Source organism: Anabrus simplex, chromosome 8 (genome assembly GCF_040414725.1).
Source record: "Anabrus simplex isolate iqAnaSimp1 chromosome 8, ASM4041472v1, whole genome shotgun sequence".
Taxonomy (NCBI): domain Eukaryota; kingdom Metazoa; phylum Arthropoda; class Insecta; order Orthoptera; family Tettigoniidae; genus Anabrus; species Anabrus simplex.
This window is the reverse complement of record NC_090272.1, coordinates 32,147,283-32,173,252: the sequence shown is the minus strand read 5'-3', so window position 1 is coordinate 32,173,252 and position 25,970 is coordinate 32,147,283. Positions and strand designations below refer to the sequence as shown.

Sequence of the window (25,970 nt, the reverse complement as noted above, 5' to 3'; positions counted from 1 at the left end):
TTTTGCCTTCAAGTGTCATGGCTGCCAGTGGTTCAAGAAGATTCAAAGATGGGCATCACGTTAGCAGTCTATACTTTTTATGTCGTTGTTGACGACTAAATCTAATAATTTGGTAGTTTTCATTCTATAGCCCGTTACTAGTTTCAACTATGGACGATTTGATCGACGAGTTGACAATGTAACACGAAAACTTCTATGATAGGTGAGTTTATTTTCATGTTTAAAGTTTTATCAAATTAAATAATTGCAAAGTGCAAAGTCTTTCTGTTCCACCATGATCTAGGTATTACTTTTCAATTTCTTCGCAAAGTGAAAAGTCTTTGCGTAAAAGTAAATCGATCAAGTTCTTTCCATGAACATTATAATACTCTATGATTTTAATGTTTTTTTTAATGTGAAGATGATCTAAATGTGGTACCGGTAGTTTCAAAGTTTTGATTTTTGATCGTGGAAAGAAGTTGTCCAGGAGAAACGGGACATCCTATTTGTCAACTTTAAAAATAATATGGAGAGAATGATGCCCATGTCTATCAACATAAACCTCTTCGTGCTCAGTAGGAGCATACAAATGAACGAGAATACTGTCAACACATCCACACACAGAAGGAAGGCCACCCTTCATTAGAAATTCCTTTACTATATTATGTGGATTAAAAGGTCAGGGTACTATGTTAGGAAATATCACATAGCATCCACGACTTTAGTAACAGTTCTGCGAACAGTTGATGCTGATGTCCCATGAATTGCTGCCACACCGTGCAGCTGGGCACCATTTCCTCACAAATGTAAGCATATAATAATTTGTTCTTTTTCCGAAAGGGATTGACTTCTTTTCTGCTGCAAGTTTCAATAAATAACGACCAATCATTTAAAGAATATAGTCAGCTTGTATTGGAGTACTAACACGAAAACACTCGCGAATTTCTGTCGAAGTGAGGTTATGAAAATTAATCCTGTCTTTGTACATTATCTTCTTGGATTCTTCATCACTATCCTCACTTGATGATAATAACAGCTCTCGTCGTAACATGTTTATATCTCTAAATCAAATTCTACGCTAAGAAACTAGTGTAGGTATTTGTTAATTAACACCTGGAAAGGGAATCGACTCTTTGCAAGATTTCTGAAAACTTTTCACTTCATTTCTTTGCACTTTACATTTCTGTACCGATGGAGGGACATAACAGGTTTGAAAAGCGAAAAGATTCCTAACTTTTTACTTTGCAAAACAAATCTGAAAAGTAATGGTGGAACAACATCTGAACTGAGAAGTGAAAGTGAAAAGTTGCAGAGTTCGTTCGTGAAACAAGCTCTTGGCCTTTCTCTTTTTCTATGCAATAGGATTTCGTTTTTTGATACGTCCTTTGCTTTTGGGGTAGTTTCACACTTATAGGCCTAGGTATACAAAAGTTCAAGCCGACTTTCGGTCAGAAACTTACCAACTATAACAAGATTACATATACATTTCAGAAGTTAAACTTGAAAACTGGTCAAATATTTACGGTGAATTTACCACAGTTACAGCACGACAGCATGATAAACACAAACACGGATAATAGTATCAAAGAGGGTAAGTACGATGACAAAATTTCACGGCATGTCTGACTGTCAGAATTTATGATTTTCTTTTGTTTTTGGCCACGAACACTAACACCAACATCTAAATAAGAAGTTACTCTTTTGTAGTGGAAAAACACGTTGATACCAGTATTTCGAATTACCGTAATTTAACATTTATGAATTAAGTACCGGTATATAAAAATGATGTGGGACAACGGTGCTCATATATCTCTCTCATGTGTTCCTGACGGTTTCTCTTTCGCTTCACGAAAGTGTATAGGCCTAGACCAACTTGTGGTGCTGAAAGTGGCTATGTTGTTAAGTGTTTATTTATTATTATAAGTGAAATTAACGTGAGAATGGTGGACATTATCATGCGCAGTTTCAGAGTTAATTAATAATAGAATTCAGAGCTATAGACAAATTTATAATTAACACGTTGACTGCCAGGACACATAGCAAGAAATGTCCCGGTGGCCAAAGCATTTTTTCTAAAAGGCATGTAGTAAATAAGCAGTAAAGCAAAATTCGAAGTGATATTTCACTTAAGTGTTCAATGTACGTACGAAATACAATAAAAATTCTCAGCACCCCGAGGTACCGCCGTGGCCCCACAGAAAAGTTCACTGCATGGTTTTGCCTAGACGGCCAGAGCGGTACCAGAAGCTTGCATCGCATGATAGTACACATTGTAGATAACAGAGTGTGCCACGATTTGTTTACTAGCGCTTAGGACTACAATCGCAAGGCACTCATTCTTTTACAGTAGGGTGTGTGTGAAATACTTGTGAGATATTTCGAAGTTATTTTACTAGTGAATGGAGAGGTTAGTTATAAAAATGAAACCGTTTTCTTCTCGAACTCGGAAAATAATGACGCTAGCCCTTCAGTATGAGATCTCTGGTAAGTAGTGTCCATGTCAAACTGGTCTATTACATTCTGCAACACAAATAACTCTTCACCAAATTAAATTTGAAGGATATTTATTTCCTATTTACTCCTTGCCAAATGCTCAGCGGTAATGTAAAATTTTGCTATGTTGTCAATACAAATACGCTCATTTTTACGCTATATTTATTGCGATAACCGTAGAAATCAGCTCAGGTATGGGTGCAACAGTTTGGAAGGAATCAGTGTGGCCTATTGATTAGGTAAGCATAAGCTTGGGGTGAAAATGGGAAATCACAGAAATCCATAACCAGGTTTCCCGACAGTAGTGTTCAAACCCACAATCTCCAAAATCTTGAGCTTGCGAGTTAGCTAACCCGGCACACCTAAGCGCATGGCTAAACTGATTGGACAAATACTCACATATTGCCGATAAAAGGAGGTTGGATTAATAAAAAATAAAGATTATATTTTGGAAACCAAGCACGCCAGAATTTGCTCCGAGGCCATAGCGGTACGCTAGCATAGCGAATTCAACGGCTCAGCGGTCCGCCGGCCCGGCAGGGAAAGTCAAATAGCAACACCTGTCAGCGGTACTTTGTACCGCCGTGGCCTCGTGAGACACTCACTCAGCGGTACAATGTACCGCTCTGGCAGCCAACGTGTTAAAGATGAACAAATTTGAATGTAGCCGACAGGAATCATGAACGGAATTTGAGATACGGTATGAAGTTCAGAGTATTACAATAGAAATTCCAAATACAAGGTGGTAATGAGATATTCAGCGGTTTTAATCTCCATTAGATTTAGGATATATTTTTGTTCCTGCAGACGATTTTATAAACAAGTTCCAAGGAAATTTCAACCTGCTTGGTTAGCTGATTCAGAATGATATCGATATCTAACATTCAGTTAGTAGTAGCCTATATCCCAGAATAGATTTTCAGGACGTAAATATGCTGGCGATTCTCTACGGATCACGACAAAACAAGGAATATAATTATGTAATAATCTTATTATAGTTTACCGTCAACTTTGATTGATTACAGCACATGTTGCCATGGTAAATAATTTGTTGATTAAAATAGACTTAACGATTTTCTACCGTGTATATCCTTTTTTTTTTTTTTTTGAGATAATACCTCAATCATTTTCGTTGTTGGGACATTACTTGACTAAAAAAAAAAAAAAAAAAAAAAAAAAAGGGAATTAATTCAACACGTTGGTATGGAAGGAAAATGTTCAGAGCGCACTCTTTACTCATAAAATCGTACTGTTTTGCATGTTGTTGAACCAAGCGCACCATCTATTGCTCAATGCACAAAGCGCAGTTGAAGGAAATCCGTGGAAGTTCAACCCGGGGAGGAAGTGGGTTACGATTTTGTAAAGTGAATAGAGTTCCTATTTAATGATTTTTTTATGTCGAAAATGCCATCCTGGTAGCAAATAAAAACTATATTAATATAGTTTCAGTTATTAGTATATTTAATTTTTTTACCGGGTGGCATGTTATTATAATTTATGTTTTAGAAATAAAATTTGATTAACGTTGTATTATTGCGTTCAGCCGGCAGCCATCTTACATTACCCAATCAAAGGTCTCTGCCTAGCGGATTCATTGTCTGGTTTTAAACCAGTAATTTACTACACACAGGCCGTCAAATGGCGTTAAAACGAATTAATAAGGTAAATAACGGATTGCTGACAATATTTTGAGGTATATATAATGTGTGACAGGTATGTTTTGCATATTGAAAGAGCAAAACGCCCTTAACGATTTTCTACCGTACAATGTGAACTAACATTGAACGTCTTATTGCCGTATTTGAGATGGCAGCTGGGTGAAATGCTGTATTTGAGTGCATCTAGTTCACGTATTTTGTATGTACGAGGGTTCACAATTTTGTCCTCCGTGCAGAATTGTTTGTTCCGAGTGATCTAAGTGTTTTAGCGTCGAAAATGTTAACGTTAGGCATGCAGATGAATGAGTGTGTGGAAAGCAGGAAGTAAAGAAATAATTTAAAGTTATGGTGTTTCATGGTTCATGCAGTGATTATTCTGAAATACGCAGTGTTGCTGCTGTTAAGTACATGAAGTTCCATGTGGCATGTGAAAATCAGTCAATTTTCGCTTCGTTTGTTTAAAAGTGCAGTTGCAAATTGAGTCAATTTATGAGTCACCAGTTTGTGTGGTGGTATATTGTCCTATATAAATTAAGTACAACCAATTTACGTTTCGGTAGGATTACATTTTTAACTGTGAATTGAGGTAGGCCTTTATCTGAATACAGTTATTATGGTATGTATATATTGTATTTCTTGTAAAGTTTATGTATGACTTAAGGTAAAATTTAAGAGATAGATTTCTGGACACTATTGTTGTTATAATCCTGTGAATGACAGTTGAGGTTATTTGACATGCAGGTATTCTATACCTTGGATGTTGAGAAATCCAAGGGTTTGCAGAAATAATACGGTTTTTAATTCACTTATATGCGAAATGTGACAGTTGAAATATTTTGTATGTATTTTGTAAGCTTTTTTATGACGTACAAAATTTACATATAACCTAGATTCTTGCATGTGTAAATTTTGGAAGTCATATATATTTGGTTTTTTGAAAGATTGATTTTTTTTTACCTTTTCATTTTTCTTACAGGAATTGCAAGACCTGGGTAGAGACCCACCCGCACAATGTTCAGCTGGTCCAGTAGGAGACGATTGTGAGTGATATAAATATACATTTATTAACATTATTACTCATGTTGGGGGGATTGTTGATTGGGGCTTGTTTAATTTTGAGGATTGATAATCCACTACTTAGTGCTGGGAGTGTCAAGAGGACATGTTCAGCTTGCCTGGTGCAGGTCTTTCTATTTGACGCTCATGGGCGACCGGATCGTTTGCATGTAGGATGATGTAGGGAGAGGGTGTCGACACGTAGCTTGGATATTACTCCAGCCCGATTGATAACATATTTCTAGGGTCTTACTAATAAAAAGTCCTTATACCGTTGTTTAACTCTTGTTTAGTTATACAGTGAATAAACCCTGTATAAGCGTTTTACATTTTTCTTACTAATAAACGAGGTATACGCATTGTATTACTACACAGCACGTATACACTCGTTCCAAGGAGTAGGAATCTCTTCCTGTAGTTCACTGACGTATTTCGCACGTTCACCGCCTTTATGATCGCTTCTGCTGGTTATCTACGAGCAAAACTTTCCGGGAAGTCGCACAGTAGCACGGCATATCGAAAAGGCAGTGGCAACACTAAGTGAGACAGCTGGAAATTCGCTTATATTGATATCAACATTTCTTCAGCTTGCTTGTGTAATGATCGCCAAAAAAAGAAATGGAATGGCTTGAGAAAAGATCAATAGCTCTTAACTGGGATAGTACGGAAAACTTAAGCAATTGTAATTCAATCGGCGGGTTGAAAAGGGTACACATTCCAAAATCCTTACTTTTCAGGAGAAAGGAAAACCTGTTTTGTAGCTAAACGAAAGGTTAGATCAAAAAAGTTTCTATTAGGCATTTATACATCAGATTTCTACGTATTCAACTACAAAGTATGGAAATCATATTACGTACGGTTTTCAAGTTATACCATTTTTTATGTCAAGGAATATGTCCCTTTTTATACTCAACTTTGAGAAAGATCTAAGATCTTCGTAGAGGCAGATAATGTATAATAAACTCGCAATTTAAAGTCTATTAAGCAGTAACACCTTATTACACAAACATACGCCCAACCATAATTTATTTTATAGTTATTCATTGTCATTCCGTGAGACAGCTGGAAATTGACTTATATTGATATCAACATTTCTTCAGCTTGCTTGTGTAATGGACGCTAAAAAAAGAAATGGAAAAGCTTAAGAAAATATCAAAAGCTCCTAACTGGGGTAGTTCGGAAAACGTAAGCAATTGCAATTGAATCGGCGAGTTGAAAAGGGTACACATTCCAAAATCCTTACTTTTCAGAAGAAAGGAAAACCTGTTTTGTAGCTAAACGAAAGGTTAGATCAAAAAAGTTTCTATTAGGCATTTATACATCACATTTCTACGTATTCAACTACAAAGTATGGAAATCATATTACGTATGGTTTTCAAGTTATGCCACTTTTTATCTCGAGGAATATGTCCCCTTGTATACGGTAGGTACTCAATTAAGAAAGATCTTTGTAGGGGCAGATAGTGTATAAAAAACTCGCAATATCAAAGGTCTATTAAGCTGTAACATATTTTTACACTAAAATACGCCCAACCATCATTCATTGTCATTCCGTCTCTTTAAAGTGTTTTACTTTACGAAGATGTCTAGCTTCCATAACCTCTGAATCGTGTACGGTACCGTATGTCTTCTATGTTTAAAATATCGTGAAGATCATCAACGTTATCGTCATTCTTTCAACGTGTGTTCAATGTTAAATGGATAAGTCGAATATTTTACAACGATTATATTACTGTCGACAATAAATACCACGAAAATAAACTGCTCGCTCGTTTCTTTTTTTCCGCTACACGCTGCTATACAACGCTTATACTAGGGTCCTGGACTGTATAAGCAATTCAGTGAATAACTATAACAGATGTATACACAGGAGGCTTATACACGGTTTATTAGTAACGAATTTCGCGTAAACGGTGTATAAACCTTGTATAAAAGTTATACACCGTTTATTAGTAAGACGGCTAATGTTATAAGTGGAAAATAGTAAAATCTTACTTGGAGTGCATCTCAGAGGAGAGATGTGTTCATTGCAATGTCCAGGAATCCACCATCTCACCCCAAGAAGTACATTTACTTTTATAACCTAATGAAGAATATTACACACCATTTTCATTTCTGAAGTAGCTACTTGAATTCCTTTTGGCCATTGTAAAGTGGCACGTGATCTCGTTCCCATCAATAATGTTAATCATAATACGTTACCAAGCCCAGCACAATAAAAGCGCAAGAGGACGTTAGGATATGATCTGGAGAGGTCTTGTCCAGATCCTATCCTAACGTCCGCATGGCAAGGACCACTCCAGACCAGTGATCTTGTCCAGGTCCTATCGTAACGTCCGCACGGCATGAACCAGTCCAGACCAATTATGTTTCCACACAAAACTAAAGGCCTAGGGCTGCTTCGCAGCTTCTAACCTGGGGACTTACGCCCCCAGACCCCCTGTATCACTGGTCTTGTCCAGGTCCTATCTTAACATCCGCATGGCAAGAACTCTCCAATTGTGTAACAATAATCACCACCACCAGCTATTGAAACACCACTCAGTCATTAGTTCCTAAATACAGAGTTTGTCAGCACTGAGCCCCACTTGACAACATCCTTCCCGAAAAGGCCGCAAGTGTATAAACAAACGACAGTCGTTACATGGGTGTGAAAGTCTTGTCGACCGGGCTGGAGTAATGATGTAGCACATTGTCGTCGAATAACATTACGGGGTCTGCACAAAGCTCTACTTCTCCATCCTACAGACAAATCACCATTACCGTCATATGCCCTCACTATATGAACACTGCGGAGAGGTTTGGAATTGAATCCCGGCTTTTGGCTCTCAGTATAGAGAATAAAAATTGTATACCGGCTAACCTCCGTGTCGGACTGTGTAGACTTGACGGCTGAACGATCGTGGCCATTAGGTGGGCTATAATCCACTACAAATATGGTAGGGGAATAGTCTGTTATGAAATTACGAGGCAACAGTTTGCAGTTGTATTTCTTGTGCATTGCAAGAAGATTGTGGTTTTTGTATAGCAACATTGTTTTATCTATGGCGAGGTTTGTCACTCGCCCGTCGCCAGTGCTGTGCCCGAGCACTTTACCGTAATGCGATTCTCAGTGCTACATGTTCCTTCCTTTGCAGCCTGCTGAGAGCTTTATCAGTGTAAGGTTCATTGTAGTTAATTGTTCAGTTGTTTTGTACTCTGTTGTTCCAATGCCATTTTCATTATGCTAGTTGTATATACATAATACCTTCATAAAGTACAGGAAATCTTGTGTGAAAACATTCCATGACTCTGTGACAGGTGAGCGACAATCCCAGTCATAGCTAAAATTATGTCCCTGTAGTAACCCTAGGGAGGCTGTGTTTGAATTTAATGCAGTTAGAAATTAGTGCAGTTCTATTTCTTGTACATTGATTGAAGATTGTGGTTTTTATAGTATCCTTAGAAAAGCTGTGTTGGAAATTAGTTCAGTTAATGTAAGCATCAATAAGTATATTTGATTAACCCAGTATTTCAAGAAAGTATAAGATTTAGGGCTATGAGATGAACTTTACAAATGTGAAAACAAGAGCTAAAAAGTTTCCACTTATTTAATACTTGTTTATTTTAACAATAATTATATAAATTTGGGACTAATTTCAGTCTCTCAAGAGACCATCTTAAGCCAAAATTACTGGTATGTTAAAACAAGTCATGACTTGCAATAATAAAATTGTTATGCAAGCTAAAAATCACAATGATTGTAAAAATGTATTGTCAAAGTTCTATACAAGACAATTAAAAATATGTTGAATGGAAGATGTTCTTGATTATTAATGTACTTTTATATGGCTATATTTGTTGAATTCTGATGGTAGGCCAGATTGTTAAAAATGTTAATCACAGTTTTAGTCAGATATAAAAGGTTGCACTTCTTGAAGGCTTCAATTCATCATCATAGGTTGTTCTGCCATTCGGCAGGTCCAATCATGGCTGTGACCTCCATATCTCTCGATCTTGTGCCCTTTTCTTCACTTCTGCATAATCTTCCTTTCTTTTTCTAATGCTGTCTAATAACTGATACCGTCTCCTTCCTCTTCCTCGTTTTCCTTTCATCATCCCTTCAATTGCTACTCGTAGTAAGGTGCTGTCTTAGATTATGCCCTATCCAGTTTTTCTTCCTATTTTGGATTACGGTCAGCATGCTCCTCACTTCTCCCACTCTCTTCAGAACTTCCTCATTGGATATTTTATCTTCCCACTTTACACCTTCAATTCTTCGCCAAATCCACATCTCAAATACCTCTATTCTTCTCTGTTCTTCCTTCCTTAATGTCCATGTTTCTGCGCCATATAGAGCTGTATTCCATATGTAACACCTTGCAAGCCTCTTCCTCAGATCTTTCTCCAGCAGGCCACAAAACAATTTTTTCTTCTTGTTGAAGCTTTCCTTGGCTAAGGCAATTCAAACTTTTATGTCTGTTATAGAGTGAAGGTCTTCGGTCACAATACTTCCAAGATACTTAAACTTAAATTAAAAACTTAAAATATCGACACCTAGAAAGTTCTTAATATAAGTTACAATTGATCAAATTTGGGACGAAAAATTTCAGCAATCCGTTTTGTCCGACTCATTGGCTGAATGGTAAGCGTACTGACCTTCGGTTAGATCCCGGGTTAGATTTCCAGCCAGGTCGGGGATTTTAATCACTTCTGATTAATTCTTCTGGCTCGGGGACTGGGTATTTGTGTCCGTCCCAACACTCTCCTCTTCATATTCAGACAACATACCACACTACCAACCACCACAGAAACATGCAATAGTGACTAAATCCCTCCATATAAGGTTGGCGTCAGGAAGGGCATCCAACCGTAAGACAGGGCCAAATAAATAAATAAATAAATAAATAAATAAATGGTGTGTGTGTGTGTGTATGTGTGATGCAGTTCGCACCTGTGACCCCACAGATGTGGGAAAAAGCGGTAGGCAAAGAAAGAACTTCAGCAATCCGTTTTGGAAAGCAAACACGACATTCAACATTGGGGTCCAATATACTAGCAGACTATTTCCAATTTGGGTCTCAGAAATTGTTTAACCTAAAGTGCGAATTCTACCATGTCCAAAAAAAAGGAACTTAGATACGAAAATGATGATTTTTTTTCAATCTGTGTATATAAAATAAGAGTTTTGTCTGTACATTGCTTAGAATTTGAAAAGAACACTAACGAGGAAATGCACTTTTTTTACTTTTCCGTAATTTCTGTCTGTGTGTATGTACACGCACCACGAGAAACCGGCTGAAGAGAATTTAATGAAAATCTGTTATGTAAAGTCTGGGGATGAGCCACTACAATCTCGGCTATAAATCGTTTTATTCACACTTAGTGAAATGGTAGTTTAGGGGAAGGCCTAAAATTTAATTCCCAAATATTTATGTTATTAGTGGTCCTATTGATAAATACTACATAACTAATGTTATATAGAATTAAATTTATTATCTTCTATGTCATACATATGTACTGTACCGGCTATAATAAGAGATATTCATGAATTTGTATTTTTGTTGCTAAGTCCATATCAAGGCATGCCAAGAGAAAATGGGTTAGCAGAAGTGAATGAAAATCGGTATTTAGAGTCGTGGAATAAGAAACAACAGTCTAAGCTAAACTGTTTTATTCACCGTGGATGAATTGTAGTTTAAGGGAAGGCACCTAAAATTTAATTTTTAAATACCTATGTTATTAGTCCTATCGAAAAGTACTAGGCCTACATAACAAGTTATAGAGAATATAATTTCCGATCATTTATGTTGTATTCATTTTTACTGTACCGCTGACTGTGATAAGAGTGGTATTTCAGAGTCAGAAGAAAACTAAATCTGAAGGCCTACAATATCGAAAGCGCATAACATTGATCGGCAATAACATTACATTGACCATTGTTTGTTGTGATGTTCTTTCTCTTATGCTGCCACTCCGATAGATGGGATTACTGTTGCGTACCGAGTATAAGAGCCTGACTGAATATTGGCGAGAAATAGCTGGGGAGTTAGAAAAAGACTTTCTTCTTCAGCATGCCATTCCTCTGGTTCATACAGTTTATTTGCAGTTTGCTTTACATCGCACCGACACAGATAGATCTTTTGGCAACAAATGGATAGGAAAGAGCTAGGATTGGGAATGAAGCGGTTGTGGCCTTAATTAAGGTACGGCCCCAGCATTTGCCTGATATGAAAATTGGAAACCATGGAAAACCATCTTCAGGGCTGCCGACAGTGGGGTTCGAACTCACTTGTCTTCCGGATGCAAGCTCACAGCCACGCGCCCCTAACCACACGGCCAACTCACCCGGTCATACTTTTTCTGATACTGCTGGTACGTAACACACTGGTTCATCATAGTATTCCAGCTATTCGATCCCTATTTGGACGAGCTGTTATGAATGAGCAGTGTGCAATCTTAAGGCAGAGGCTCACTTAGTAGTAGTAGTAGTAGTATGACCTGGTCTACAATTACAATTTAGGCCTATTCCAAATTCTAGCACCAAAATTCACTAAATAACTCAAAATTCAACCCCGAATGAGCCGTTTCTTAAGAAAAGCTTCTTCCTCTTCACTGTTATTAAATTCTACACTTTTTAAATTCCAAATATTAGCAATAAAGAGGGGGTTCGTCCTCTGGCTTGGCGGAAAATTTGCCTCCAGGTCAGATAGATTTTTCCGCCGTCAGTGTAGTGAATTCAGGTTTTTCGACTCATCGGGTACTCCTAGGATACAGATTAGTAACAGGGCACAGTTTTTGCCGAGTGACTACTATTCCCCCCCCTCTCCCGCGTCGAAAAAAGACGAAGTGTTCACGGATAACGGCTGTCGGTGATTTGGTCATTCCATTTCTTGAACTTTGGATTGTTAGAACAGCAGTGTTGTACTGTTCGTTAAAAGTGAGAAAATGTGTAGTTTTTCATTTGGTCGGGTATTTCATGTGAAAGTATTGCTTTTAATCGCGCCATTCCTACTGATGCCATTTAAATGGACTATATTCATTTCAGTTGGGAAAACCACTAAAACAGTCTTTTGGAGGATGTAAAAAGGCAGGTGGAAGGTGAGTGTCTACCATTATAATGAAAACTCCCCTACTTGATTGTGACTGATGGTAGGCAAGTGGGCCTACCATTACAATGAAAATTCCCTTACTCGGTCTTCGTATGAGAAAAGTTGTTTGATTTCCCCATCGCGTTTGTAGGGTAACGTTAAGAGCTATGCAATTAATACAGTCTTGCTCAAACGTGTACACTACCTAACCTAGAATTCTGTATGCAATGCAGAATTCCGTAGCAAAGCACGGTTACATCAGCTAGTTTGTAAGAATTTTTTAATGTAAATGGTTCTTGCCATAGTAGCCATGTTTATGACGTCATAGTTCATCCCTTCGTTCTGTGGAAGGTCAGCCGTGATGAAACTATGACATCACGAGCCAACATCTGACATTTACATGTAGGCCTACATGAAAACACAAACTAAGCACCCCATCGGTTACAACAGAAAATGAGCACTTCACATCACATAATGCATACTGATGATATAAATTTGATGCTTGTTGTTTAAAGGAGCCTAACATCGAGGCCCTGATATAAATTTACCATAGAAATCACAATGAACCATTAAAATGCTGGGATGTAATGACAAAGGAAGAAAGCATCAGAGATCGCTTCTCTACTGTTTGAGCATTATGGAGCAATTTACGGTTCCCAATTTTTGAACGCGGGTGCATATTGAGGAATTAGAAATGCGTGTACGAACGATTTGAAACGATACGTGACTCAGAGATGGGGAGAAATCCTTCTTTTATGCTTGCCGTCAGTTTGGTTAGACCACAAACCTGTTACGCTGGCGTAGTAGGGGGAGAGGTGATACTCTCACGTGGCGCATCTCAGGTGGCGGATAGGTGGGTCCTAACCGGCTTGCCGGCGGACTTGCGGAAAATAAAATACCTCTCGCGGACCAAACGCCCCCTGTGGGTGGGGGAGGCAGAAGAAGAATTCACCCACGGTATCCCCTGCCTGTCGTAAGATGATCCAATTAGAACCATGAAACTACTTGTAATTAGTACCATCATGCAGGGAACACCATGGGTTGCATTTACTTGCACGTAGTACCACTGTTTTAGGTACGCAATAGGTTTGTGATTTGTAGAGACAGTGTGTGAATCAGGAGGTGGGTTGTACAGTACCTGTGATTCGTACCCCTATATGAGCGACACCATGGTTCTGCCTTACCTATGCTCAGTTCCCACTATGTGAGGAATTTCACAGGATAGTACGAGTCCCTGTGGTTAGTCCACTTATGTTAGAAACGCCATAGGTTTGCGTTGCCTTTATAGGTTTGTATTGCTTGCAAATAGCGCCACAATGTGCGAAACACCATAGGTCTGTGTTACATGTGCGCATTACACTATCTGTGAATAGTACCATAATGTGTGGAATACCGTGAGTCTCCGCTGCTTTTGATTAGTACCGCAACATTACACATATCATGGTTCTACTTTCCTAGCGATAAATACCATTATGAGGGGCTGATGACCTGGATTTTGGACACATTTCGACTATAAGCATAATCGATTCAGCATCGTGCTATATGAGCAGTCCCTTGGACAGTAATACTATTGTTTTGTGCCAGCTTCTGTGCATGTGAGGCACTGTGGGTTGGATCCACTGATCGTTTTAAATTCATATCCGTCCATCCGTTCATTCTTCGTCCTCATGCTTTGAATTCTGGTCAGTGGAGGATTTTGGACTTTTAAGTTGTCATTTCATTTCGTACCATTAGGAACCAACTACCTTGATGTTAGGCCCCTTTAAACAACAAACGTCAATCAGTCAGTTTGGTTAGATTTTCTGGTGAACTGACTAGACCAATTTAAAAATTTTACACTGTAAAAATATGGAAAATATTTCACAAGTTGTATGTTATTCGGGTTCGTTACCAACTCTTATATTTCATACTTAAATGGCTGTGAATAGTTATTGTTCTCGGTGGTGCATGTGGCAAAATAAATAATTATTTAACATGAGTTTGATATCTTATTGCATTGTGTACTTTAAAGATTTGTGAAGAGTTTTTACGGCGTTGAAGATGGATCCAAGAAAACTGTTGGCAGTACTGCCTGCAATAGCACGCTCAGTATGCATAATGGCTGCCAGATGTGAGCAACACGTGGGTGATGCTGTGCTGCTTGAGTCAGAAGTGAAGTACTTTAAACACAATAAAAGTGGGGGGAGATTAAGTAGGAAATCTAAATAAAATGATATGACAATTTACAGTAGCCTACAAGATAAGAATCTGCTGTGGACTGTGGAAGAAGGGATGAAGAAAACCACGCAGCTGGCCGGCACTTCTACGTACGTTGTTCATACGGCTTGCGCTGAATTTAAAGGAATTTATATGTTTTCTTGTGGTACCATATCGTATATGCTGGCCTTTGGTTTTTTATATAGGCCTGTCGTGAGTGTTTCTGACGATACGTCTCCCTAAATAATACCAATATAAATGGTCTATTATTTAGTTTTAAGACAGTGTCTGAATTATGTAAACAAGCATTTAAGGCGATAAGGAAAGTGAAACAAAACGTAACAACTAAGCTGCATGCCAGATTTGTGACAGAAAAAGTTTGTTCGTTTGATTATTCTTCAGTAGGCCTTATGTTTCGGCTCAGTTCGAACTATGCCCTCGCCGTATGTTAAACAGGAAGGGCCTCAACAAGGTATGAATATAGGATAATTAGCGCGCTGGAAAAATAATAATAATAATAATAATAATAATAATAAGTTGTACTTTATTTTCATAACTTTCTATCTGCAGAAATGTTGCCATGAGGGGATTATGAGTTTGTTTTTACCTTTCGAATGAAAAGACTACAATATTTACAACATTCCTGGAAACACTGTATTTTGCAATCCTATTTATAGGTGGGTTTTCAGCTTGTTGAACTGTGAGAATCTGCCACTGACATTCGTTGCACGAGAGAGGATTCGTATATTTATGTCGTATTTTTCGTTGTAAGTCCCCATGTGCCTCACACAAATTGCATTAAGAAATAAAAATAAACGTTGCTTCTCTTGCCTCGGTATTCGTCAGTAATCTGTAGGTTTTACATGGTCAATAAAGGAATAAACAGGTATGGTACGTAATCAAAGTAAAACTATGTGAAAGGAAGTGATTTCTTTTGATGTTATACTATTTGAAAATGAAGTACTTGCCAGATTGACGCACAATGTTTATAATAAGCTGGTTGTGGCGGAGGAGGAGAATGGAGACTGGAAGGGGGAACAGGGGACGTGCTCACCTGTGGAAGGATACTTTGCCTCAGCTCTTGAGTTGGCTTTCAGCATAATCAACTTCAACATCGCCTTCGAATGTCGACGAGAGAGCTCGCAAGTGCACGTAGTGAGAAAACTATACGGTTCCGAAGATGACTGATTGCATTTTGTGGCAAATGTTTCAGTTTTCTTATTCAAACAGCGTCACCTAACTTAACCGTAGAGAAGTGATAACCTTCTTGCTATAAATTTGCATGGAAATAGCCTTTCCGCAATGTAACCAGCCGCGAGAAAATATAAACTAACCTCCGAAATAAATGATGTACTCTGTCATATCTTGAGGTGTATCCCAATCTTACTTAATTGCAGTATTTAGCATTAAAATGAAGCGATTGTGTGCTACAGTCTTTATTTTTAACGGGTTAACAACTGCTATCGGATATGTTATTTACACATTTATTACGAAAACATAGTTCTCTTTAGTTTTCTTTTTTTTTTTTTTTTTTTTTCAGGAACAGCAATTGACGGGTTTTACTAATCTACTCCAACATCGCCTTTGAAAGTCAACGAGAGAGCTCGCTTGTGCATATAGCGAGGAAACGGTATCAAAGATGATCGATCCCATGCAATATAATGGCTGGGTGCATAAATATCGATAACGAAAAAACAACAACATGTGCACGCTTAATTGCTCGTAATAATGATGCATCGGTCATAGGGCTCTCGCTGTAACCGAAGGATAATAGTTTGATATAAGAATTTTGAAGGGACAGAAAAAAACTTATGTTACAACGGGGTTCTCGTTATATCCCATACTCGCTATAGCGGACTCTTATTGTACATTATTTCACAAAGTGGTCTCGGCTTTGTGTGGGGACAACTTTAAAGAAGTGACTGCAACTTCACAATAAAAAAATCTGTAGGTATTTTCTCACCTACAGTATTTACTTCAAGAGAAAGTAATACCATAAATATATACTTTCACACATGCCATATTCACTGGATTGGATGTGACCTTACGGATATTGACTTTTTAACCATTAAAATTGTCATTACTTTTTGTTCAGTGACTGGCTTTACTGCACATTACTAGAGCTTTCTTTCCTTTTTGCTTTGTCAGTAAAGTAGATTTCGGAGGTGACTAATACTTCTATAACATTAAGGAAATATTAGGACCCATAGTCTTAAGTCGTAGTGAAATATTTCGGGTCATAATAAACCCGAGGATAGTGGTAATGTGAAGAAATCCATGATAGTAGCAAAGGGTTAAGGTTTCCATTTTTAATTCCAAATGCTTGTAAAATGATGATTTTTGATTTTGCAATAGCCGTATGTAATATGACTAATATTTGAGAAGAATGATGAGCTTGGGTCCAACACTTTCAATATTGCGCACAGGGAAAGAACTGGAGTTCTAGTGAATAGTCTCTTATATAATACTGAATGTACTTTCTGTAGGGCATATAACGGATTGGACATGCATGGACTTTTGTTGCTGCATTGGCTATTTTTGGCTGAGTTTATTTTCCAACTCCCTGCAGCCCGTACATTACATTGCTTACAGACATGAGGATTGTTCTGTTTTACAACAGCTCCATTTTATGACTGTGGTATAAGGTGACTGATCTTAGCAAAGTATTTTGTAGCCGTTTCAAATATTTAAAACTCAGATTGGAAGTCATGTTTAACACATATAAAATAATACTTTGGATGTCATGTTTAAATACCATAAATATATACTTTCACACATGCCATATTCACTGGATTGGATGTGACCTTACGGATATTGACTTTTTAACCATTAAAATTGTCATTACTTTTTGTTCAGTGACTGGCTTTACTGCACATTACTAGAGCTTTCTTTCCTTTTTGCTTTGTCAGTAAAGTAGATAAGGCCCTTGTTTCCAGTGCTCAAGATTGTAAGATCAAGATTGAATTTGGAAGACCATGTTTGTGGGTTTATTGGCACATTAAAGACCACGTTCAGAGGCGTGATTAACTCGAAGGCTTCCTACCCAGAAGGATGAAGGTCGAATCGTAGTTGATCCTAGATTGAGATTTTCAACTAAAAAATTGTGATGTCAGAAAGGGCACCTGGCCTTTACATCCCCAGCCAAAACCAAAATGAGCATGGGTAGCTCCATTGAGTCCAGAAATGTCTGGGATAAGCTGAAGAAAATGTTTCGAAGATCATCTTCACGGCAGTGTTAGAACATCTACTAATTGTTATTGGAAAATGATATTGACAAGTTCACTTTTTTTTTTTTTTCACTTGACAAATTTAAAAGAAAAAAAAGGTTGCTTGGTTGCTTGCTTTGGTGTCAACACATGTTACACTTGATATTAATTGAGGAATGGTGTTCATAAAACCAGTCACATATGCGTCCAGCCCATTGAACTTTGCTGTTATCTTGAAAAATGGGGGGGGGTAACAATAGCATACTCATCATGCAGATGTCTGAAAGGCAAGACCTGATCATCCGGAATGTTCATGTTCGGGGTCATCTCAGTGAGCGAGCCCAATCCATGATACGAAAAACACCACAGACCCACCTCCAGCTTCAACCTGACCTGTCACACGTCCAGGATGAAATACTCCTTTGGCCTTTCAGTTACTGTCCCATGTTTGATGTTAATGTTAGACGTCCCATGTTTGATGTTAGACTGGCCCATTGAAAGCGCGGAGGCAGTGCGCGTGCAGTTGAGCACGGGACTCGTTCGCTGTGCCATCTGTATAGGCTTAATGATCCATCTGTGTGTGCGCGCTAGTGACTAATTTTTTGTCCAGTGAGTTTATTTAAAAGTCTCAAATGTCAGAATAATTCTACTTGGGTCAGGAACACACTTTCAAGTGACAGAGAGCTTATAACAGTGTCATGTCTGTTTTCGACTTACTTGCAGGTTATTTATTAATTTTGAGTCTTTCATAAATATTTACTAGAGTGCATGTTTTTAACTTTTACACCAATGTGAGTGGAAAATAATAGTGCTTGTATGTGTCTTACAGTTCTGAACAAATTTGAACATTTTTATTTAAGGCTAGGTACTTCTGTGCTGGATTACTTTCCTTTTTGCAGTATATAAATATCTAATTTAGAATTTACGTGGTTAAAAACTTTAGTTCTCTTGTCACAAATAGTTGTCATGATGTGTAATTTAAGGTGCCCTAAATATTGCAAACTACTTCAATCAATTTTTTTTTTAAAGCAGTTTCTCAGTTTTAAGTACATTTCTTTAATGGGTGGTAAATTAGGTTTTTCACCTTTTGTTCATTGTATGTTTTACATTGTCTTGAACTTTTATATGAAATATAGGAGGCAATTCTTGGAATTTTTAACTTAGTCCTGCATGAATTTCTACATAATGGCAGTAAAACAAAATCAAATCATGAGCATTGAACCAATTGAAGTAGTAATGTCAGTAAGGAAATATTCCCTTTGTGTTGCAGATTCAATGGAAGATCTGCAATGGCGAGGCCAATCTCATTTATGTCCACTTAGTTGCATCTGGAAGGATCGTCAGTAAGGGAATATGTCAGATAGTTTTAAGTAGTTTGGGTTGTTGGAATCAGTTCAGAACTGCAGGTAGAGTTGATTTGTCTCACTTGAGTTGTCCAGTTGATGAACCCTCTAGAAATATTAATTTGTAGGAACCCTAAGCAGAATGCTACAAAACTCGGACTCCTTGGACGTGTACTCAAATTAAGAGCAATAGCATGTGGAAACCAATCTTCATCCCCACCAGCTGTAGCACCTTGCCATCATGGTGCACATTCTAGTTTGGACCTTTCAGAGTTGATGCAGTTGACACTGAGGTATTGCTACACAAATCACTGGTGCCGTTGAGAGAAAAAAAAAAGAAAAGTAGTAGTTCGATGATTGTATTACAGAGGGTTGCTAACATATCTCTTTGTTACTTTGACTAATTTATGGCTCCACTATACTGGGACAGTATTCCCCATGTGTCCAATTTCTCCCTACCCGTGAACTCAATTAAATGTGTAATATTTTAAAATTTCCAAGATTATCATCAGCCGATGCTCAATTCTGGGACAGTAATGGATTCATTTTATTTAGATGAGCGATTCTTTTATCAGTAAACCAGTCAAGAGTATAGAATTTCTGGGTATGGGACTCTTGTAATATTATTCATAATTTTATACTGTAAATCACTAATTTGAGCTGTTCGATTTAGTCTTTTGTGTTGGAACCCTTTCATAGTCTCTTGTACCATCCATCAACCATCCCTTGTGTAATATGTGATATTAAGGGTATATTGGTATTTCTTCATATTGCCATGATCCCTTATACCTGCACCATCAGTCCATTTAACACTGACTGGGAACTTGACAGCTGCTGTTATTTTCAGTTTTAATATTCAGCAATGCCATTTCAGTCGATCTAAAGTTAGTTGCTACGTTGTTTACTGCTACGTCTTCTGACATCCTTAGCACATCTGCCTTTGTAACGTTTTACGTATGTCAGTTCATTTTTGTGTTTAGTGTTCTACTATATGTTGTTTTGATGGTTGTTCTCTCCCATCAGAACGTTTTGAGCTCTCTATGGGTTAGTCAGTAAATATGCATCTTTCATCTGGTTTATTTTGAGATTTAATGTACCAAGTTAAGAGGAAATGAAATTTTCTACCAAAACTTTCTCAATGAATGACTTTGCCAGCATATTGTGCAGTAGCAAAATTGATGTCATGAGCTTCCTACGGCACACAGTACTGTCAACAAGTGGCGATACTCCATACATGAGCCATAGGTTTCTCCTAATCAAACTCTAGCCTGACCCTTTCATCAGTAGTGCTTTGCTGTAAACCAGAATGTAACCAGTCACTACTATCAGTAATTTTGTCATAAACATTAAACTAACAGTCACTGTTAGAAATTATGTCACTGACTGTAACCTAACCCTCCCTATCAGTAATTTAGACACTGGCAGTAAATAGCCATTAAGGTCGCGTGACCTAACCAAACTCGAATGTAGTCTTGTAATTGACAGTGCTTTACGGTAAACCAGAATCTTACCTGTCATTAACAGCAACCATCTAAAGTGGCAAATTTACATGCACGTTTGCATTTGCATTAAAAGTAACAAAATATGCACTGTTAAACCTGAAAAATACTTTTTTTTTTTTAAGCAATTTACGTTCATCAATTACGTATTTAACCTTTATCGGACGGGCGTGGTGGATGGATTATTAGTAAGGTCCAAGCCTATGCCAGCCGGAGTATTCTTTTTGAGTGACAGTATGAACTACACCGTCTTAATTATACTTTCTTAGAAATTAGAGATTTTCGAATAAGGATTTGATTATCCCATAAAAAATGAGGAATGCGATGATAGTAAATGATATATAAAACAACCGTTACAATTTATTAATTAGTCCAAAAATCTCTTATTACACTACGTTACCTTTGAATTTGCACACACTTACACAATATTGCTTGTAAGAAAACCTTTGAAATGACATGAAAATCTCCCTGAGTCATTTGTTAGATATGGAGCAATAGTACTGCTTGATATGGGAATTTATGTCCGTAACAGGAAACTAATGCGCTAATGCAATGACAGGAAACGAGCCACGCTGAGGTGAAGACTGCAGGGAAGTAGCAAGTTATTTTATTTTTATCGCTTTATATCACTCTACACTTCTTGAGGCACAAAAACAATATTCAAACGAACGAATGAATGATTTCATAAAGAAGAGGGTGAAAACATGGACCTTAAAATCTACTTTTAGTGTGGTACGTTTTGAAGCAAGGATACACGCAAAGTGCTACACCAAATTCCTCACAATGGAAATTCTATCTTAATGCCTTACCCTTCTTCTCGGAGCACACTTTGCATCTGTGAGATGATTCCTTCTGAGTCCAGTGTTTAGAACTTTTCGCTTCAAGGTGAGAGAGACGTGCAACGCTGGTAACCCGTCTGCCAAGATTAGTGGATGGTAGTTCTGGGTTCATGTCTTCAGCAGCATGTATTAGATTTCTAAGAAGTAGCTCACGAAACTCCTTGAGAAACAGCTTTCCTTCACACGACGTGTGAATGATGAAGGCGTTCAAAATAACTATGTTGAACAGATGGAAAAATAGTTTCTTTGTCCACTTCCATGTTTGGTGAGAAATATCGTAACTATTGGCTATGTGATCGCTGTTGTCACCCATATGTGCATTGTAGCTCTCGATTATTGTAGGCTTCGGTGCAAAATCCCAGTATCATCCATAATGTGACCGGATGGTGGGGGGGGGGTTATGATGTTAGTTAGGGCCTACAAGCAAATACACTTTCCTCTTATCTTTCAAGCTTATTGCGCATAGGTTAGCCTTCACTTTGCTAATAATATCTCCCTTCAATTTCAAATCTTTACGTCCAAAATTTTTCGGCATGTCCTTCCGTTTGTTGGAGTGCCACAGCACTTTACTTTCCTTCCATGCAAATCATTGAAGAGAGTTGGAGAGGAAAAGTAATTGTCCATGAATAATTTATGACCTACACCCTCCACTTGTTAGCTGCAGAAATGTACGAAGCGTAGAATTGTTGTTCGCTGTGGCATTTTGCCATTGTTTCCCAAGGTAGACCGTCATATTGTATGTGTAACCATTTCTGTCACAGAGCTTGTACAGTTTCATACCAAACCACTTATTTATTTTGGTATGTAGTGCTTGAAGGTCACTCTGTCTTTGAATAGGACTAGCACTTCATCAGCTGTTAGGTGTTCTGTTGGGTTGTAAACTGAAGAAAATATGTCATTGAGGTAATTGAATATGTTATGTAGTTTCCAAAGTCGATCATAAATGGGATCAGTTTTGTCAGATGGGTTGTCATTATTTTTTAAATATAGAACCCTAAAAATGTAGAGAAAGCGGTCACAGTTCATTGTTTTCGAATAGAAAGGAGTGTAGTACTGCTCCTGAGTAGACCAGTGTCTCTCTGGCAGTGACCTATCTGTACAATTGTGGCCAAGAAATAGTACAGTTCATGCATCTGAATTTCCGGCTGTTTATGATCTGATGATATAGATGTTGATTCCCATAGGGAATCTGAAATATTTGTCCTGAATGAGCAAATTTATAATACCAATATAAATGGTCCGTTATTGGACATTATAAATTTTCCAGCTAGCTCATTCTTGGTTGCCAGCATTTCGCCCTCGTGTGCTAGGTTGGGCTCATCAGTTGGTACCTAGCACACCTACCAATACGCTGGCTAGTGCATACCGTTTATGATCTGCACCGAAAGTTTGAAATGTGTAATGGTTTGTGTCTCAAAGTATTCTGAAAAGTTCTTCGGTAAGTTAAAAATTTCTAGTAGAGGTAAGTCTGATTTGAAATGATCATTCCCTAAGCGAGATAATCCAGCGGGAAGGTTGGTAAACGCGTGCACATTTGCTTTGTCTCCGGGAAGTCTGTGCCTCCATTCTGAATCACCCACGTCACTTTCACTCTCACAGTTAATACATCTTCATCTGAATCCAGAGTCCCATCAAAATTTCCTGCACTTCGCCGTTGTTCGAATTCACTGCCGGCAGCCCTGAAAATGGTTTTCCATGGTTTCCTATTTTCACACCAGGCAAATGCTGAGGCTGAAATTTAATTAAGATCACGGCTGCTTCCTTCCCACTCCTAGCCCTTTCCTATCCCATCGTCGCCATATGACCTATCTGTTTCGGTCCAACGTAAAGCAGCTTGTAAAAAAAAATGTAAAAAAAGCATATCGTCGTGACTAAGGGAACGCAACACTTGCATGTACAGCCATGTTCACTGCTTTTAAGGAACTAATTGCTTTATTTTTTAGCCGTAAATGCAGCTGCCAAATTCTTATGTGCATTTTCATAAGCCATAATTCAAGTCATTGCACGTAGTGACTCATATATTGGTAATAAAACAAGATCATTTTCATAAGCCATAATTCACGGCAAAATGTGAGATAAATTACGTGGTTTTGGCGGGGTTTGGCTGTGGTTGAAATTTCAAATGTCTCGTCCTTTTCGAGGGGTAATTCTCAGGTTGTTATTTCGACCGCTTGTCACAGGTAGAGATTTAAATCCTGTTCAAAAAATCAATCTAATGCAATATCATTATTCTTCTGACTAACAGTAAGCTGTTGTAGGAGTACACTCTACATGTTGTTGGAAGTTTGTCACTTGTCACAACAATAAAATATTTCGATTTCCCAGGTTGGCAACTAAAGAGTAGAAAATTGAATTACTGTATAATACCTGTATTCTTGCTGACTGGTGGCAAAGTCCAGTTTAGTGAGCCTGAGAAGTCTATAAACAATTCTGTAATTTCTTGGCAGATCACATAATAGCGTTCTTGTGAGAACTGTCTAAATCATGTGAAGTAGACAAGGCAGACTAGCTGTTATTTTAATTTAATCTTTCGTGGATGAAAATAATGGCTTCATAAAGTAAAAAAAAAGAATCTTGTGATTAGAAATTGTATACCACCATCTCCCCTACCCTACCGGCCAACATTCTGATGTTGAAAAATTTTCCGACCAACGGGACTTGAACCAGCTAACCACGGTGTCAGACTTCAATGCCTTTGACGGTCATTGCCAGCAGGCGGGCTATACGGTATGAATGATATGGTCAATTTTGTATTAATAAAGAAAACAATAGTAAAAAGGAATTGGAGACGATCTTATTAATGAAATCTACTAAATGATATAACAATTTGTTAAGGTATTTGCAAAATGTTAGCTTTTCAACTTTGTTGAAAAATCCATCCCAAGCTGAGCCCAAAATTCGGGAAGTGGTTTGCTTTTAAATAATAGCAGGCGGCTGTCTGAAACCATGTCTACAAGGACCTCATATTCATATAGCCTAGTTTGTTTTCCAAAATCATGTATGTTTGAGTTGTATCTGTAAAGCTATATGCTAAATAAATTCTCCCACGGTGAGGGCTACTGATTTTGATGTCGCTGAAAATTTATCTACAACACACGGAACAAAACCAGAATACGCCGGCACGTCTGTGACATCGTTCTTGCAGGGCCTGCCTGGGTAGTAGGGTTTCCGGTGGGAAGAAATTAATTAGTGACTAGTCTTAATTTGACCTCTTCACTCCACCTGCCGCTGCCGCCCCCCCCCCCCCCCCCCCCCCCCGCCATCTTACATTTATTTTCATCTTGTATGATTGCATTTTATCCAAATTGAACTTGCCTGGTATAAATTGCTGGTGATGGGTTGATTTCAACCACCAGTCTTGAAGTCCATAGTGTATTAGCTTCACCACTTGGCTAACATGTCACTTGATGCATAAAGATTTGAAATTCGTATATCATTGTTGTGCCTGGAAAATATGCTGTGTGGGAAATATACTGACCCACAGCACATCATGAAGAGAGAATTCTGTGACAACTCACACAGTATTGAACCTTAGATGACAGAGCCTTTCCAGCCAAAGTTCTAAGCTGAAATATTTCACTTAGCTGTTTTCGTTAGTGCAACATATAGGCTATACATATGCATAGTACATTGCCATTATGACAGATGGCATTACAAAGTAATTCCTATTACAGTGACTCTTTCGTACAATGTGGCTACCAAGGGCTTCGTTCTGATTGGCTCTGGCAGCTTTTAGCCAAATGTCTCATGAGCTGATTTAAACGTATGTATTCCGCACGGGGTAATATCATTCTTTATGCAGTTTCAGTGAAATGTAGGCTATCTGTTCTAACTTTAATAGTACTGAAAATGTTTTTATTAAACATGCTGGATTATTTAGTGTTATTAGTTTTGAAATGTGTGTAAATTTATGTATTTCTGAGGTCTAAATTGCTTGTTTTCAGCTCTGAAATTAGTACGTTATAACGTGCACCTAGCAACGAGTAGAGCTGCCACATGCATTTTAATGGTAATAATAATAATGATGTAGTATACAACAGACAGGAATACAGAAAAATCATCAACAAAATTAAGGGATTCCAAGATCATAGTAGCAAAAAACGGACCGGCAACAACTGGTCACGAGAACGTAAAGAAGCCCACTCCGAAAGGATGAAGAAGTACTGGGCCGATCGAAAGAGGAAGAACCGTAAATGAATGATGCTTAACGTGGTCCATAGTAGACCCATTCGAAAACAAGAAGAATAATAATGATGATAATAATAATAATATGGGATGGTAATTTTATGGAGGCCAAGTCAGTAAATGTCAGTTTTTCTCCGTTAATATTCGCCGTATCAAAATCTTGTACATAACAAAAGTTGTTAAGAATATAATTTTAATTTTTAAGTTTTGTGCGATTTTACCGTTTGAGGAAAAATAACGTGGATTTTCCCAATTATAATATTTTTCACAAATTTCCAAATATCCCTGAAAATATATCTTAACTAAAATCTGTACAGGCTGGTGACCTATATGTTAGGCCTCTTTAAACAAGTATCTACTCTGTATATAACAAAAGTGACAGGAAAGGTCGCTTCTGATCATTTGTCTCATTCATTTCACCGTATGCTATCGTCATGGGTATATAC

At 37.9% G+C, this 25,970-nt stretch overlaps 1 protein-coding gene across 1 annotated transcript in view; it reads left to right on the top strand.

Moving 5' to 3' along the window:
• The first annotated feature begins 3,997 nt into the window (after positions 1-3,997).
• The window catches only part of eff (ubiquitin-conjugating enzyme E2 eff), a 68,427-nt gene continuing 46,454 nt past the window's right edge, over positions 3,998-25,970 (top strand). Inside the window, exons 1-2 of the mRNA XM_067153088.2 lie at positions 3,998-4,134; positions 5,107-5,170. Coding sequence (XP_067009189.1) covers positions 4,111-4,134; positions 5,107-5,170 — 88 coding nt within the window. The 5' untranslated portion in view covers positions 3,998-4,110. The remainder of the gene's footprint in view (positions 4,135-5,106; positions 5,171-25,970) is intronic.